General features: G+C 54.3%; 1 protein-coding gene across 2 annotated transcripts; it reads right to left on the bottom strand.

Annotated features, from left to right (window-relative positions):
• Window positions 1-546: 546 nt before the first annotated feature.
• UBE2R2 (ubiquitin conjugating enzyme E2 R2) lies at window positions 547-13,474 on the bottom strand. 2 transcript variants are annotated; one of them, XM_078861977.1, is made up of 6 exons: window positions 13,295-13,474; window positions 12,468-12,780; window positions 3,362-3,448; window positions 2,630-2,727; window positions 1,701-1,835; window positions 547-1,285 (listed from the first exon to the last, which is right to left on the bottom strand). In XM_078861977.1, the coding sequence occupies exons 2-6, from the start codon at window positions 12,642-12,644 to the stop codon at window positions 1,054-1,056; spliced, it is 729 nt and encodes a 242-aa protein (XP_078718103.1). In that variant the 5' UTR covers window positions 12,645-12,780; window positions 13,295-13,474; the 3' UTR covers window positions 547-1,053. The 2 variants fall into 2 exon arrangements, with proteins under 2 accessions (XP_078718103.1, XP_078718102.1); XM_078861976.1 differs by having other exon boundaries at window positions 13,321-13,474.
• Between the last annotated feature and the right edge of the window lie 71 nt (window positions 13,475-13,545).

The raw sequence follows: 13,545 nt of genomic DNA, 5'->3' as shown, positions 1-13,545 counted from the left end.
CGGAGTTTGCGGCGGAGGCAAGGAAGACCCATGAGGGGTGGGAGGCTTAAGCCGCGCGGGGCACGCAGAGCTTTGTGAAGCACACGACCGTGCCTCGACTCGCACCGCGGGGGTCGACTCCGGGATGGGGAGGTCGAGGCCACGTGTCCCCGCGGTGGCCCCCACCAACCCAAAGGTCACCGGATTCTCACTCCTTGGCGTCCCGCGCCCTGGCCTCTACCCCTGGGTCTCCCTCGCACTCCAAAGCGTTGACTTAGGGCCCAAGAAATGGAATGGAGAGAGGAAGAGAAGGTAACAGACGAATTTAAACGCAAAACTTTTCTAAACGAGCACAATCTCGAAAAACGCAACGAGGACAGGAGACGGTAACGTTACGGTGGGGAACAGAATCACTTCACGAAATAAAATATCAGACGCAAAACCAAAAGTGTTGAAACGAGACGGGCACGGTCTCGTGGGGTGCGCACGCGCGACGCCAGCTCGCTGGCGCTCGGAGGCCGAGATGGCCTGTTCACTCATCACAAACACGCCCTTGTCAGCTTAACATTTTTATTTCTAACTTACTCTCTTTAAAAGTTTGTTTTATTATTTATATTGCGCACAGGATATTGGGGGGGGGAAGAACCTTTGCTGCAAAACAACTGTGGGCGCTGTCGGTGCCTCGCTGCTACTGCTGTTGTCATGACTGATGGAGTTGCTGGCAAAAATTATAAAAAGGGATTTTTGAGGTCATTTATTTGGGGGGTCAGGGTGGGAGGGGTGGAGGGGAGAGCTTATGAGAGGAAGGGGCAAAGCTACCCTACTGAATCACGCTGCCCGCGCCACCACCACTCGCATCGCCTCCTTTGCATCTTTGCCGTTGCCGCAGTTCGTTAGCCATCATTACTGTGAGTTATCGCGCAATGTATTTTACAATGGCCGCAGTCGGCCCGGGTTTGGCGGCATATCGGGGGGGGGGATTGTGGGAATTGAGCGGCCTGCGTTGAGAGAGAGGAGCAGGCGGGAGCAGTGGGGGGTGGGGGGGGGAGGTCGCCGTGTGACGGGGCCGTGCTGTCAGGACTCCTCGTTGCCAGAGTCGTTGTTGTCTCCGCCGTCGTAGTATCCGTCCTCGTTGTCGTCGTCGTCGTCCTCCTCATCGAGGTCGTCGCAGAAGTCGTCGTAGAGGAGGTCGGAGGTCGAGTCTCGGGGGGGCGGCGCCCGCGGCTTCACGCAGTACTCTGCGAGCGTGGTGGGCACTTTCACGCCATCGCGGTCCGCGTCCGCCTGCGTCGCCAGCACCCGCATGCTGCTCGCCGCGGGCAAAGGCACGCGCGGACAACAGAATCGGAACCATTAAAACAATATGAACCAGACGGTACAAGAGTAACAAAACATCAACAACTTTGGAGTAGAACCTCGACTACAAAATTGTGGCCACGAGTAATCGAATCGCATCGGGTGGCTGGCCGATGAACTGCCGCACAGGCACGTGCGTACGGACTGGTGCCAGTGAACCAGTTCGCCAACGACCTGCCCCGCAGCGAGCCTTCTTCCGCACTTCGCTTGGCGGCCTCAAAAGTGCATCCCACCCGGCACAAGCGCCGGGCGACGTCACCGCCACTCGGTGGCGATCGTCGATGGTCATCGTGCGTGGACGATGCCGTGTGTACGCGCGCATGCGGCCGACGCTGTGCGTGCGCGTTGTGGGCGGGCACCCGCACCGGATGATGTTCTCGTACTCCTTGTCCTTGGCCCGGCTGTCGCGCCAGCGGCGGTACATGACCGACGCGTCCACGTTGGCTGGCGAGAAGGTGTTGGGCTCTGACAGCAGCGAGATCACGCTCAGCAGGATCGTCCTGTAACAGCGCCGCACGGAGGGGGGGGGGTGGAGAGTTAAAACAACGGAACCGTCATCGCAACTCGTATCGACCGCCGGTGTGCGCGCCCGCGTGGGCACAGCGGGAGGGCAGGTGGTGCATCCGCCAGTCTCCTCGGTCATTGAACCCAGGGGTCGGCAGCCTGCGGCTCCGGAGCCGCATGCGGCGGCTCTTCAAGGACCGCTTTGTGACGTTGATTTATTGAGGATCACCATCTCTTATTCACGTTGCATGGCGGCTCTTGAAATGTGGCGTTTTTTTTACCCTGTTATTTTGGTTACCAACCCCTTGGTGTAACCCACATCACCTGCCAGCAGCGAGATTTCCATACTTGACGTGACGGCCTCAAACTGAACCATAGTGTGGCACAAGAGCCAGAGTGATGTCACCGCCACTCAGTAGCAAATGGCTGCTGTTGCTGTAGTGGTTGTTATGTCCGCGGCGTCGTGGATAGCGCACTACGGTTTCTCGCGATCAGAGTTCAAGTCGCCCAACTGTGACCGAGGCTAAGTGTAACCCATCACTCCCATGGCCATCGTATCGTATCGTATTGGCGTATAGCTCTTTGTGCGACTTCCCCCGTAAGTAGGAAATTAAGGAGGAGCTTAACGGTGACTGCAATCTATCGCTCACCCCCCACATGCTTTGCCGGGGAATCCATCTGAGGACCTCCGACCCCACGGAATAGCTTCGGCAATCTTAGCACAGTTATTGTAAACTCGGTCCGCTCCGACCGATTCGCCGCATGGAGGGAGGGGGGGGAGGATAGGTACCGGACGTTCTGCGTGGGGTTCCACCGCTCCGAGGGCAGCTCCCCACTCTGGGGGTCGTCCACAGGCGGGTGCAGGATGGAGATGCACACGTCTCCATTCTGGCGGCACCCGGTGAGCACACAAAGACAAAGATCCCCCGCTTAGCCTTCAACGGACTTCTGGGGCAAGTGCTATTAGCACTCACTTTCGAAGGCCAGCACCTATGAAGAACAGCCCGGCACATGCTGACGTTTACAACATCCCGCATCAGGTACTCATTTAATGGCGTTAACATAGCACATAGGTACAGACGCACAGGTACAGACGCACAGGTACACACGGGCGCAGACATACGCACGGGCAAACAAACAACCGTACACACAGGCACAGTGAGGAAGAGACACCACGTCACCCACACAACACCACTACATGTCACTAAAACAACTTGCACAGCCAAACTTCCCTGAAACGCGGCACACGTGGCTAGCAGTCATCGCTCGTGCACAGCGCGATCCTGCGACAACAGCGAACGTCTCAAGCGCACGCAACCGAGAGAGTCGTGCAGCACCGGAGGCCACGACAAGTCCGCTTGTCACTTCCCCCGTTTGTTTCCTTTCCCTGCGCCCCCTCGCGGCACCAAACTCCCTCCCCCGCGCCCCCCCCCCCCTCCAATGTGTTTCCTCTGACCGGCGCGTGTATGGTGCGGGGTGTCCGCCACCCTTGACGCTCCCATGCCCCGCCCCCCCCACTCACCTCGTACACGTTGGGGTGCCACATCTTGGTGAGGAACTTGAACGTGGGGGGCGAGTACGGGTAGTCCTGGGGGAACTTCATCTGGGCCTGGTTCCCATCAGAGGCACACACAGGCAGACACACAGTCATAGACACATGATGGTACAGACATACAGAAACATAAACACATGATGGTACAGACATACACAGGCACACAAACAGAAGCAGACACAGGTATAAACACATACGCAGTTACATAAGCACACACATGGCACACGCTAGCGTAGACACACTTATGAAATCGGGAAGGCATGGACACACACACACACATAGAGCCTCCAATAGCCGAACGAGCAGTTGGGGCGAGCGCCGTTAGCAGACACCTATTCAGGCTGGCACAATCGGCCTCCTTTATTTCACCGGGAGGTGAAATAAACCCACGGAGACACACAGGTGAAACAAGGAGCCGATCCGCCCGCCTGGGTTGCATCTCCGGCGCCGTGACCGGGCCGCGCTCAACAGTTGCGCACGGGCCGAGGTCTCCCGTGTGTGCGCACAGCGGAGCCTGCGCAGGTGGGAAGGAGGTTACTACGCGACAGCCCGCAATAAAGCCGCGGCGTAAGCCAGACGATCGGGACCCCCCCCCAACCCCCCCCCCCCCGCTGAAGTCGGCGTCCGCTAACCAAGCTCAGCGGAGGCCCGTGGACACCGCCGCCGCGCTCTGCTAACGACGAAGCTACTGCCCCGCGCGGTTCAGCGCACGCACACTAAATAAATAATAATTTGCCCCTTTTGCGAGGGCGATTTGGGTTACATAAAAAAACCTCAAACACATTAGTTGATAACACTGCCTGTGTGTGTGTGGCCTTGAAAATACATAATAGGCGACGTTAGGGGAATGGCCCCTTCACAAAACAGTATACGACTCGTAGCTACACTGAAGGGTCATCGCTCAAAACGTCACCTATTATAGTTTTAATTTTAAAGGCGAAAAAGTGTTCCTGGCAAATGTGTTGATGATAAAGTTGGAGACTGCACTTGCTTACACCATGGGGCCTGATAGGAATGATATTGTAAACATGTTTACTGATGACCAGTTTATAAATTGGCATGAAGTTCCCTAAATCTCAGCCGCTGAGTAACACGCAAACACCCAAGGCAATTTAATTACACGATATATTAAGAACTTTAAGGTATAACATAAAATTTTTATAATTTGATACAAATTTGAAGGCCAAGTAAGAAAGTTTAAATATACCCCACCCCCTTCCCGTTATACCATCTTCTTCCCCTCCCCTTAAAATACCCTGCCCCCCCCCTGCCCCCCCCCCCTGCCCTTTTTGAAATCTACTCTGTATTCTGACTTCCATGAATGACGATAACATTTTATATTCAACAAAAAAAGTTGAACATAGGATAATAGAAAGTAATTGCTGCTGGAGAGGAAAGCACGTATACATGTATGTATGTAGAACTTCTTTTGCACCGTACGTAACCAACCATGCAGTGCAGACGACAGCACAGAATGGTGACTGATTGTAAGCAGACTGGGTCTCTGCCGGAGAACATGAACACCAACGCGTCACCAAAACATGTACACGGTGCACATGGGGTGGTGCGCTGAGCACCATACTCGGCCGCCTGCATCTCCCCAGCGAAGATGTTTAATACACCGCCACACCAGCGAACGCATTTAAGGCCGAGTCGACCTAAGGGAGACCCAGGGCTGGTTCCAATAATTGCCGCTGATGTTAGCCATGGCTGGGATTCGAGCCTGGTTCACGGTCACAAAGACAAAGGCCCCCTTTGACCGTGTAGTCTACACAGGGCACACACAGGCAGGCAGGCACACACAGCGGCACAGGCAAGCCCACACATGCAGACATGCGCACAGTGGTCAAGAAACATCGGCACACAGGTACAGATACACATTAAATCACACACGCAGCCATGCACACAAAAACAAAGCATGACACAAAGAAACAAACGCACAGGCGCAGATGCACTGACACACAGGCGCAGATGCACACACACAGGCACCAACGCCGGCTCGACGTCCTTTGTTCTCCGTGTGAGCCATGGGGTGTTGGGCTACTGGCCACAGCATTGAGCTAAAGAGAGACTGCGGTGTCAGGCTAGAGGGACATGATAATGGAGTCTCACACACAGGTGTAAACACATGGATGGCTATACGCGTGCAAACAGGCGTGACCGCAGTGGCACACAACACGCATGCACGGGCAGGCACAGATGAGGCCGGGCTAGTGGCTGCCCTGTTCGTCTCTCCTCCGAGTAACCCCCTTTTGTTCCCTCGTCCCAGAACACTGCGGTCAACAACAATAGCAGCAGCAGTAGCATGGGCAGCAGCTTCATTACTGTAAGCATCGTCAGCAGCAGCATCAGCTTTAATGACTTTAGTATCAGCAGCATCATCATTGTCACCTGGAGGCTGGTGGGTGCGAGGGATACAAGGATAGGCTTGGTACGTAGGGTACGGGGCAGGGTTGGTACACGGGGTAGGGCTGGTACAGGGGGTAGGGGGGCAGGGCTGGTACACGGGGTAGGGGGGGCAGGGCTGGTACAGGGGTAGGGGGGCGGGGCTGGTACACGGGGTAGGGGGGGCAGGGCTGGTACACGGGGTAGGGGGGGCAGGGCTGGTACACGGGGTAGGGGGGGCAGGGCTGGTACACGGGGTAGGGGGGGCAGGGCTGGTACACGGGGTAGGGGGGGCAGGGCTGGTACAGGGGGTAGGGGGGGCAGGGCTGGTACAGGGGGTAGGGGGGCGGGGTTGTTACACGGGGTAGGGGGGGCAGGGCTGGTACACGGGGTAGGGGGGGCAGGGCTGGTACAGGGGGTAGGGGGGCGGGGTTGTTACACGGGGTAGGGGGGGCAGGGCTGGTACAGGGGGTAGGGGGGCAGGGCTGGTACAGGGGGTAGGGGGGGCAGGGCTGGTACACGGGGTAGGGGGGGCAGGGCTGGTACAGGGGGTAGGGGGGGCAGGGCTGGTACAGGGGGTAGGGGGGCGGGGTTGGTACACGGGGTAGGGGGGGCAGGGCTGGTACAGGGGGTAGGGGGGGCAGGGCTGGTACAGGGGGTAGGGGGGGCAGGGCTGGTACAGGGGGTAGGGGGGGCAGGGCTGGTACAGGGGGTAGGGGGGCGGGGTTGGTACACGGGGTAGGGGGGGCAGGGCTGGTACACGGGGTAGGGGGGGCAGGGCTGGTACAGGGGGTAGGGGGGGGGTACAGGACAAGGCCACAGAGTCTGTCTCGAGGCTAATCTCCATCCCCCAGCGAGTTTGGAAGGGGTGAAGGAGGCGCCGGCAGGAGTGGTGGGATGGGATGGAGGGGCTCCTCGAAACAAACCCCTGAGAACACGCGCGCCACGCCGCTGTGTTGTTACCGGGTCTCTTACAAACAATAGGCACAACACTTACACAGCATACGTCACAGACACAAAGCTGCGACCACAATACTGTATACAAAACAAGACTTACACACACAATACACACATTGAACACAATACACACATGGACCACACAATACAAAAAATTACACATTCCACAGACACCTTGTACACATCAGATACACGATACGCACACAAATACACATCCCACACACACTTGAACACAAAGACCCCCCCCCCGTATAGCCTGAACAGACTGTAGGGGCAAGTGCTGTTAGCGAGCACCTATGAAGGCCGGAACGGTACACGAACGAGGGGGTGGGTGGCCAGCACCACGCCCGGCCGCCTTTGTCTCCCGAGTGGCGATGTTTAACACACCGCACCAGCTACTCATTTAAGTCTGAGTCGACCTAGAGGAGGGCTAGAACCGGTTCAGATAATCGCCACTGGTGTTGGCCGTGAGCGGGAATCGAACTCGGGTTTGCCGGGTTCGTAGCGCGGCGCGCTAACCACTACACTACCGCTGCCCACACACACAGTCACCATAACACACTACACACACACAAATAACACACACTAGGGCTGAACGATTTGGGTAAAATATCTAATTGCGATTTTTCTGACGGATATTGCGATTTGATTTGCGATTATTTTTTTAAAAGTCAAGCTTCAGTTCAATATTCACTGTGTAATAGATTTAAAACACTTGCTTCCAACATTTATTTAAATTTTTTATTGAAATAGAACAATCAAACATGGAACTACTGTATTGTTAATATTCTTTGGGTCTTTTGGTAAAGTAACGTAGAACAAAATTTGTTTACAAAAAACTATGACGTTTCCATCGCAACACAAGCAATCGTTATTGTTAAGTTAAATAAATAAAGTTGTAATAATACAAGATAAAACAATTCCAATAAGAAAGTAATAAGACTTTTCAAATCGCAGCCTTTGCGATTCACTAATCGCATTGTTTCAAACTGCGATTTCGATATGAAATCGATTAATCGTTCAGCCCTAACACACACGCTGACACACGACACACCACACACACAATGACACACCACACACACACAATGACACACCACACACACACAATGACACACCACACACACACAATGACACACCACACACACACAATGACACACCACACACACACAATGACACACCACACACACACAATGACACACCACACACACACAATGACACACCACACACACACAATGACACACCACACACACACAATGACACACCACACAATGACACACAATGACACACCACACAATGACACACCACACACACACAATGACACACCACACACACACAATGACACATCACACACACACACACAATGACACACACAATGACACACCACACACACACAATGACACACAATGACACACACAATGACACACCACACACCATGACACACCACACACACACAATGACACACAATGACACACACAATGACACACCACACAATGACACACCACACACACACAATGACACACCACACACACACAATGACACACCACACACACACAATGACACACACAATGACACACCACACACACACAATGACACACAATGACACACACAATGACACACCACACACCATGACACACCACACACACACACAATGACACACCACACACACAATGACACACCACACACACACACACACAATGACACACCACACACACACAATGACACACACACTACACACAATGACACACACTACACACACAATGACACACCATGACACACCATGACACACCACACACACACAATGACACACCACACAATGACACACCACACAATAACACACCACACACAATAACACACCACACACACAATGACACACTACATACTATGACACCACACACAATGACACACCACACACACAATGACACACCACACACACAATGACACACTACACTGCACACAATGACACCACTACACTGCACACAATGACACCACACACACACAATGACACACAATGACACACTACATACAATGACACACTACATACAATGACACACCACACACACAATGACACACTACACACAATGACACACTACACTACACACCAGAGGTGTGGACTCGAGTCATGTGACTTGGACTCGAGTCAGACTCGAGTCATGAATTTGATGACTTGCGACTCGACTTGGACTTGCATAACAATGACTTTGTCCCACCTATGAGATGTGGACTCGAGTCATGTGACTTGGACTCGAGTCAGACTCGAGTCATGAATTTGATGACTTGCGACTCGACTTGGACTTGCATAACAATGACTTTGTCCCACCTCTGCTACACACAATGACACACCACACACACTACACACATAATGACACACCACACACACAATGACACACCACACACACAATGACACACCACATACACAATGACACACCACACACACAATGACACACCACATACACAATGACACCACACACTGACACACCACACACAATGACACACACAATGACACACACAATGACACCACACTACACACACAATGACACACAATGACACACCACACACACAATGACACACCACACACACTACACACACCACACACACCACACACACCATGACACACCACACACACAACGACACACCACACACACAACGACACACCACACACACAATGACACACCACACACACAATGACACACCACACACACAATGACACACCACACACACAATGACACACCACACACACAATGACACACAATGACACCACACACTGAAACACCACACACAATGACACACACCACACACAATCACACCCAATGACACACTACACACACAATGACACACACAATGACACCACACTACACACACAATGACACCACACTACACACAGACACACTACACACTATGACACCACACTACACACAATGACACACCACACACACAATGACACACCACACACACTACACACACCATGACACACCACACAATGACACACCACACACACAATGACACACCACACACACACAATGACACACCACACACACACAATGACACACCACACACACACAATGACACACACCACACACACAATGACACACACCACACACACAATGACACACACCACACACACAATGCCACACACAATGACACACCACACAGACAATGACACACTACACACACACAATGACACACTACACAATGTCCGCCGATGCTCGTCCCCACCATGAAGAAGGCTGACTGCTCGGGCAGGCCCAGTGTTGGTTGCTGTGGTTGTTGTTGTTGTTGCCTGTTGTGATTGTTGGTGTGTGTGGTTGTTGTGGTCGTTGTTGCCGTGTCTAAAGTAACATGTTACACACGTCAATCATTTGTACACACACGAGAACAGGCCATGCAGCCCGCGCGTTAACTGCATAGCGCGTCACGTGGGACGTGTTTGACAATCATGGGGCGCGTGCGGCGTGTAACGAGTTCTCTCGTATTTCAGTGTGGAGCACATGGATAGCCGAGGTGGTGGGGTCGCGAGCACTGCGTTTGGGAAGTCCTGACTAACTCTATTCGGGTATCTCCTGCTGCTGTCTTTGTTTTAGAATTTGAATATAAACGCCGCACACGTGTTGTGTGTGTGTAACGTGGTCATCGTTGTTGTGTTGTTATGAATGTAACGGAGTGCTGCATAAATGATGAAACCCTTTGTGTTGTCACGTGCTGCTGCTGTTGATCGATACATCACGTGCTTGGTGATTATTTGATTATCGAGCCCGTGCTGTAAATTTTCAATGTTGTAATGGTTGTGATCAGTGTAATGCGTCCTTTAATCAAGGCGTCCTCTCCACTCTGTGGTGTCGTTGTCCATGCCGTGTTGGTGCCGTCTTTGTTGTTATGGTGGTGACGTGCAATGTGTTCCATCCAATTGATGACCGCCCGTGTACGCGTTGTGTTGGCATGTGTTGTGCGATCAGTGAGTAATCACGCGCGTTGTGTAAACGTTGCACCCTTGATGCGCTTTGTGTTGTCATTGTTACCAATGTAACAACACTTATTGTAAACCCTGATACTCTCTCGTGTCGCTGTTATTGCTTTATTGTGTCGTTGGTGTTGTCATCGATCTAGATTGTGAATTCTGCCCGCTTTGTCGTGTCGAGTCGGTTGTGTTATTGCGGTGTGCTCAATGTTACGTGCTTTATTTTAGACATTAAACTACGACTCCCCATCGACAAAGCGTATTGCTATTGTTGTCCGTGCTCGTGTTATTGTGACAAACGTGTAACTATCCGACCACACCCCGGGTATCCTTTGTGTCGTTGTGTTAATTATTGTACACAGTGTGTGTTTACACACTTGGGTGTATGCCTCGTGTTGTTATTGTGAACACGGCGTGTAAATAGAAGTGTTTACACACTTGGGTGTATGCCTCGTGTTGTTATTGTGAACACGGCGTGTAAATAGAAGTGTTTACACACTTGGGTGTATGCCTCGTGTTGTTATCGTGAACACACGTCGCGACTCCCTCGCCCCCAATGCTTTGTGTTCCAGTTATTGGTCGTTTGTGGCAGGTTACTGTAACAAACGTTTATATTTAACACAACGCACAATTAACCCAACTGTGTGTGTTGTTGTCCTTGCTCGCGATGTGCCGATGAGCAATGCTGCTGCTGCTGTGTTCAATGTAACGTGCTATATTATACATCATTTACACCACTAAACATCGTCCTGTGCTTTGTGTTGTAGTGTAATGTTGTAGTGTCCTGTTGAACTCAAGTAGTGTTGCTTTCAGCAATGTATGCTCTATTGTGTACATCAAACAATACATATCATCTCTGCTTTGTTGTTGTTGTTATTTTGGTCAACGTGGCCTGGTTTATATAATTGATGATCATAAACTCGGTTAATGTGTTGGGTACTGCGTAGTCTGGTCTACTCCGGTACTGCTGCTTGGGTCACCGTGACATGTGTTTTATTTGGTACTGTACACGACATGACTAAGTCTCTCTGCGAGTTGGGTGGCTGCTGCTGTTGTTGGTGTTGCTGCTTTGCCCGTCTCGTGTTCTGATCATCGAAGCCTCGTCAAGAGTAAGGTGGCAGGGCGGAGGGCGGACACAGCTGACGAGCCCCGACAGGAAGGCGTCTCTCTCACACACAAAGGACCCCCCCTGACACGTCTCGCCACGGCCTCAACAAAGGAACCGCGGCGAGGGGTACCACAGAAACCACGGCGATCGGGGGTCAACCCCCGATCGTTCCCTTACACAGGGATACCCCTGGGAGGCCCGCCCCGCACCCCTCCTGCTCTTGGGTCGCCTTCTACAAGAAACCCACCGAGCGGGGTACGAGGCCTACTTCATCAGGAGGGAGAGTAGTCCGCCTAGAAGGACGTCTCTGCCGCCACAAGGAACCCCGGTGAAGGCTCCCGACCTCCCTGCAGCAGAGACCCCAGGCAGGTCTCCCCTTTGTCAAGGAGGCCCATTCGGCCCCCTCCCTCGCTCGTCCAACAAAGGGGCCCTGAGGTAGACGACAGAGACCCCCACTAAGAGGGCCCCGCACCTCGAGATTACCTTGATCCCCAAAACCTCCCTTCCACGACGACCCCCACAGGATAGTGGGAGGTGTTGGGGGGGTCTTCTACCGCACAGAGGCCCCCCTCGGCTAAGCGAACCCTCAAAACCGATCCCCTTCTTACAAAGCCCCCCCCCCCTCACAGACACACAAGATGGGTTGGGGGGGGGTCCTCTCAGCTCCCACCCACCTTAAAGTAGCCCCCCTCGTACAGAGTGCTGGGGGGCCCGAAGATGGCCACCTCCCAGCAGTAGAGGTCCGCCTCGTCCACGAGGGTGACGCGGAAGCCCTCCACGGGCTCCTCCTGCAGCCCCTTCCACTCGAGCCACAGCGCCTTCTGCGAGCTCGACATCTGAGGCGCCGCCATGCGCTCCCCACCTCCCCTCTTCTTGTCTTCCTTCTCGGCCCGGCGCGATGCGGCGGGGTGGTGGTGGGGGGCACTCGGGACGACGACGACGGCGGTGGTGGTGGTGATGGACGCGGGGGACGGACTGGGGTCGGTGCTAGAAGAGGGGCGGCCCGAGGGAGTTGGGAAAGAGGGGGGAAGAGGCGTTAGAGAGTTGTGAGGAGGCGGTGATGGTGGAGGCAGTGATGGTGGAGCGGGTGGTGGTGTCGGCTGGTTTTAGTGAGTCCGACGAGAACGAGGCGATGGTGGTGTAAGAGTACGGGAAGATGAGGTGGGTGGGTAGGGGGTGGGTAGGGAAGGGGCGAGACTGCGCTGCGGCTGCGGGGAGCTCGAGGCCGGCAGGCAGCGGGACCCGCAGGCGAGGGGCGGCCTCACCGTGGGGGGGGGGGCGGGCGGGGGGTACGCGGCGTCACCTCCCGTCTCCCGCACTGCGCTTCGCGCGAGGGCTCCGCGTGCGCTGCTCGCAGAGGGCGGGAGCCGCAGCGCGTCCCGGCAACAACGGACACAAGCGGCGGGGATGGTGGTGATGGTGGCGAGAGCCGCGTTCAGGAGCACAGACAGAGAAGCGCGGCGCGACAGCTCAGGGGAGCCCTGGGGACGCGGTGTCTCACGAGAGAGGGAGAGCTGGGGGGGGAACCTCGGTCCGGCAGCTCCGGGTCCAGTATCCCGGGGGGGGAGGGGAGAGCCGGGGAGGAGCACGGGGAGAGAGCACGAGGAGGGAGCCCGGAGCCCCTCTGGGTGCTGGAGTCGCAAATGGCCGCCGCGTGTTGTGCCGCTGCTGATGCTGCTGCCCAAGCCCGACGCCACAACACCTGACGTCACGTCCGGGGGATGAAGCGGTGGGGGGGAGGGGACGAGCGGA

This window comes from Lampetra fluviatilis, chromosome 13, assembly GCF_964198595.1.
Source record: "Lampetra fluviatilis chromosome 13, kcLamFluv1.1, whole genome shotgun sequence".
Classification (NCBI taxonomy): Eukaryota; Metazoa; Chordata; class Hyperoartia; order Petromyzontiformes; family Petromyzontidae; genus Lampetra; species Lampetra fluviatilis.
Note: the sequence above shows the minus strand (reverse complement) of the source record. Positions and strands in the feature narration are given on the sequence as shown.

What these genes read in the sequence shown, in the direction of transcription:
- UBE2R2 (XM_078861977.1), bottom strand. Translation starts at nt 12,644, where the DNA reads ATGGCGGCGCCTCAGATGTCGAGCTCGCAGAAGGCGCTGTGGCTCGAG. An exon ending in AACCCCACGCAGAACGTCCG is followed by an intron (nt 1,836 to 2,629) that starts GTACCTATCCTC and finishes GCGCTGTTACAG; the next exon opens with GACGATCCTGCTGAGCGTGA. An exon ending in GAGTACGAGAACATCATCCG is followed by an intron (nt 1,286 to 1,700) that starts GTGCGGGTGCCC and finishes CGCGGCGAGCAG; the next exon opens with CATGCGGGTGCTGGCGACGC.